The sequence below is a fragment of the Nicotiana tabacum genome, chromosome 17 (assembly GCF_000715075.1).
Source record: "Nicotiana tabacum cultivar K326 chromosome 17, ASM71507v2, whole genome shotgun sequence".
Lineage (NCBI taxonomy): Eukaryota > Viridiplantae > Streptophyta > Magnoliopsida > Solanales > Solanaceae > Nicotiana > Nicotiana tabacum.
Genome location: NC_134096.1, coordinates 16,702,864 through 16,707,570, shown reverse-complemented (window position 1 = coordinate 16,707,570; position 4,707 = coordinate 16,702,864). Strand labels below are relative to the sequence as shown.

General features: G+C 35.9%; 1 protein-coding gene across 2 annotated transcripts; it reads left to right on the top strand.

The window, feature by feature from the left end:
- The first annotated feature begins 327 nt into the window (after positions 1-327).
- Positions 328-4,345, top strand: LOC107800781 (large ribosomal subunit protein uL29-like). 2 transcript variants are annotated; one of them, XM_075234062.1, is made up of 5 exons: positions 328-464; positions 557-692; positions 955-1,111; positions 1,376-1,469; positions 4,099-4,345. In XM_075234062.1, the coding sequence occupies exons 1-5, from the start codon at positions 461-463 to the stop codon at positions 4,164-4,166; spliced, it is 459 nt and encodes a 152-aa protein (XP_075090163.1). In that variant the 5' UTR covers positions 328-460; the 3' UTR covers positions 4,167-4,345. The 2 variants fall into 2 exon arrangements, with proteins under 2 accessions (XP_075090163.1, XP_016479501.2); XM_016624015.2 differs by lacking the exon at positions 1,376-1,469.
- Positions 4,346-4,707: the final 362 nt, after the last annotated feature.

Here is a 4,707-nt window from a genome sequence, read left to right as displayed (position 1 = left end):
AAGATTCACTTTGTCTTCTTCATCATTTTCTAATATCCAACAATGAAGTTTTGAGATTTTTACAGTAAATCACTAAATTGGTGTTCGACCTAAGAATTTAAGCACGAATTATTAATATTCAAAACGAATTTTTGAAATAATTAATCTTCTACTTTCTACCACCAAACAAAAATTTCAAGCTTTAAATATTAACAATTTGTGACGTTCAAGTAAAAGAACGGGAATATTTTGCTAAGAGCAGTTAAAATGGAGACATTCCCCAAGACCAGTTCAAGAAAAGCCCAATTATCATCTGTATCCTATATTTGGGCCATAAAACTCTACTAACCCATGAACTTGAAGGCCCGTAAAATTACAGGCCTATAGTCTTCTATCAACGAGTGGTTTCCGAATTTGAACATCTAGGGTTTTCAGAATTCTCTTCAGTGGTGAGAAAGAGTGAGACTCGGAGAGAAACGCCATGGGTAAGTGATACCAAACTTCCATTTTTTATTTTTGCACCGGCATTATATTGTTTGTTATACTGAATGTATTAGTATTGCCCTCGTTTTTATAGCAAGGATCAAAGTTCACGAACTGAGGCAGAAATCAAAGACTGAGCTTTCGGCTCAGTTGAAGGATTTAAAAGCAGAACTCGCTCTACTCCGTGTCGCTAAAGTCACCGGTGGTGCTCCCAACAAGCTCTCTAAAATGTAAATTTTCATTCCTCTTTTCGTTTTTTATTTATTAACAGGTGGATCTTGTATAGATAGTTTTAATCAGTATAGTTGTTGTATATATGTAATTGGACCTGAAAGCGGTGAGCTTGCACATGCTGCTATAAATCTACATTTGTTTATGTTGGCCCCGGCGGGCTTGCACATGCTGCTATAAAGCTACATTTGTCCATGTTGGCGGATATGCGTATGTGTATATGAAGTGATTCATTTGCGTAAATGGGTTATTTTGATGCAGAAAGGTGGTGAGGCTGTCGATAGCGCAGGTTTTGACTGTGATATCACAGAAGCAGAAAACGGCACTACGGGAAGCATACAAGAACAAGAAGTACTTGCCACTGGACCTTCGTCCCAAGAAGACCAGAGCCATCCGTAGACGTCTTACAAAGCACCAGGTAATTAAACCCTGACCCCGACTCTTAAGGCTATGCTCTTAAGTTTTTAATAATTGAAAGGACTGCATAATGATCTGCCATTGTTTATGAAAACCTATTGCTTTCTGTTGTGATGTATAGTATAGTTTGCTAGTTTTGTACTCATTGGCTCTTTAAATGTTTAATGCGTAGTTTTAAATTTATTATTATTAGTTGTGACATTTATATTTTTTTACAGTGGCATTATATTATATGTCAGTACTTACCCTTAATAAACGGTAGCAGGATGCACTAAGACACTGGCTATGCACGAGGTCTGGGAAGGATCGGAACACATTGCGTCTACTGTACACAGACTTACCTTGCATTTCTGCAAGAGGTTGCTTCCAAGACTTGAACCCGTAACCTCCTGGTCACACTAAGGCTGTCCAACGGGCCGTCCCGTCCCGCTTAATTCTAAACGGGATGGGCCCATGTTAAACGAGACACGGGATGAGACATGATGGCCATTTCGTCCCGTTTGTCCCGTCCCGTTTCGTCCCGCCTGTCCCGCGTCCTATTTTTTTTGTGCATTATATACAAGAAACTTATAATCCTGCTTTTCAAGGTTTTCCTAAGACCACAGTTAGAAATGATGTTTTTAAATTTCAAACCAAATATCTTCAGTATATTGTATTGTTTCACTTAGATTGTAAAGTGTCTATCACATCTGATATAGGTCGTAGTCCTAATGGTTGTGATTATTTAACTGTTACATGTCATTGGGTTGATCATCACTGGAACATGCAAAAACGTATTATTGGTTATAAATTTGTTGATTCAAAACACACTAGAGCATATATTGCAACTACTGTTCTACAAATACTTGATTTTTATGGACTCATTGATAAAGTTTTAACTATCATCTTAGATAATGCTTCTGCTAAGTGCTAACACAACTGTAACAACTAGCTTAATGAAATAATTGCAAAATTAATCCAAGTTATGCACCGACCATTAATGAAATGATTGCAAAATTTAAAAAGTATTTTTCCCTATTCCCCTAGTTTATTTAATTTCTACTATACTTAACCCATTTTTAAAATTAAGAGGTGCAAATGGACTTGTTCGTAAAATTTATGAGAATTTAGCAATTCAAGAAAATGAACAACCATCTCTCGAAGACTGCCAAGCTAACATATATTCTTATGTTAGATCAATGTTTGATAAATATAAATCTATGGAAACAACATGTGGTGAAACTAGGGAAGAAGAAGAATACAATGAGATACTTAGCACTGGGAGCGATGACGACATGGAACTCATGGAACATCAATCAACATTACCAATTCCAGAACAATGTCCGAGAGAAATTATAGATAAGTTACAACAAAGTTATATAGGAGCTTACAAGTATTAGTATGATAATTTGTAATTGGCTACTAAGAGGCCTAGTTCAAACAGAACCCTTCCTTGAAGGTGGCTGCGTAGATTATGTGCTCTTCAAAAGAATTATATTTGTATGTGAGATTTGAAAGTTCTATTAATAAAATAAAAGGTTCTAAGCATGAATTTTTTTTATGAATTGTCATACACTCTTACTTAGTTACTTAATGGCTTGAAATTATATTAAATAAATTATAACTCTATTATAAATTTATAATTACTAGAATATTTCATTACAAGTCTTTTGTTTTAATAATTTATAATTCTTTACTTCGTTTCCTAATTTCCGTTTAATTTTTAAGTTTATTAAATAAGTCAAAAAACTAGCTGTTGCAAACTTTAAAAACTTAGTCATTGTCAAAAGAATAGCCGTTGCCAAACTCAATACTTAAATAATTTTTTTTTAAAACGGCACTTAAGGCCCGCGAACCCGTCCCGTCCCGTTCCGTCCCATCCCATTTGTTAGCGGGACGGGATGGGCCTACTGTCCGTCCTGTCTCGTCCCGTCCCGTTTGTTAGCGGGACGGGATGGGCCTACCGTTTTATCCCGTCCCGCCATCGTCCCGGCTAAATGCTGTCCCGTCTTGTTAATTTTGTCCCGTCCCGTTGGACAGCCATAGGTCACACAGTGACAATTGTTATGGTTGTGCCAAGGCCTTCCTTCAAAGACAAAATATTATAATTAGAAATTGGTTTGAGTAGAGCAAAATGAGATATGAAGGATTTATATAGGCGAACCTAACTAGATTGGGATTGTATTTTAGTTCATTGGTGCATAGATCCATGTTCAAGTTGTCTTCATTTTCAAAATGTTGCATCTCTTATCTCTCTGTGTATTTTTGTTTGATAAGGCTTCTTATCTCTGTGTATTTATTCAGTGTCATGCTTAAAAATGAAAAGTTGTTCCCATAAGTAAATTTAGTGCATCTAAATGTTTAATGACATTAGACTGCTTCTTTCTTTTGAAGGAGGAAAAGATTGAGTTCGCCATCATTGCTCCGCCATGTACCATTTTACTTTTGACAAATGTCATCTAAATGGAATTTTAGATCCAAGTAGTTGGAAAAATGCAAAGTCCAAGCTCTCGTATTTGCTTATCCTCTCCTTGTTTGCGTAAATGGCTTCAAATGACATTTGCATGTCATTTATCCTCTTTCCATTATTATGCTCTGCAGTTTGCTTAATTGAAGGGGAGGGGAGGGAATAGGAAGTAAAATGGAAAAGTAAGGAGAGGGAAGAATGAAAATGTTCTATTTTTATATTCCATTTAGTTCATTATCAAAAATAGGAAAGTAATGAATGCTGGCCGATGTCCCTAATAAAAAAATAAATATTAGCTGATGTCCATTCTCTGGTGCCTATTCCTATGTACAGTTAGATTTACATACTATTTGTTATATTGCTATAAATGGTTATATATGAATTCATAGAACATAAATTGGTCGTGTGTTAGAATACCTGGTGTTTTCATTGGTGCTATCTTTTTGAGACTTCTTTTATGGTTCCGTCTACACTCATTTCTTCTGACTCATGGTTTATTTTCGAGTTAAGTCATTTACAACTTGCGCTGGTTTAACGTGCAGGCATCTTTGAAGACAGAAAGGGAGAAGAAGAAAGAGATGTACTTTCCATTGAGAAAGTATGCCATTAAGGTTTAAGTATCCAAATCCAGCTTAGATAGTCATTGTGATGTTAGAACTGGCAGAGCAAAGCCGTGTAACATTGTTCCGCACTGGGTGGTTATATTTTCTGTCATGCATTATGAAGTGGGAATTTTTGTTTGTTTCGTTTTTTCTAATGTTTTCCTGGTCAGAGAAGGTTCAGTTTTTAGTTGTTATGTTCAAGCCTAGTTATCTGTCTTCATGCACGGATATGTTTTACAAGATTTAATTCACCACTTTGCCGAGCTTTTGTTCAGCATCAAGGTGATGCGGTGTGCATCTCATCACCAGTGAGCTCTGTTTTGACTTGCGTAGCACTGGAAAAGCATGTCACTTGACCTGAATATTCACTTGTCTGTGATGATTTAAAGTTTCATTGAATGAATTACTTTGCTTTGTTGCTTCTTTTTTCAGTTACTACTGGTAAATTCTAATGCTCTTCTGCTACCTCATGATAAGTCCTTTTTCTGTTTTCTGAGGATTTTTTTCATGAATGTATATTTTATAATTATTCAGATAGTTGAAAGGTCT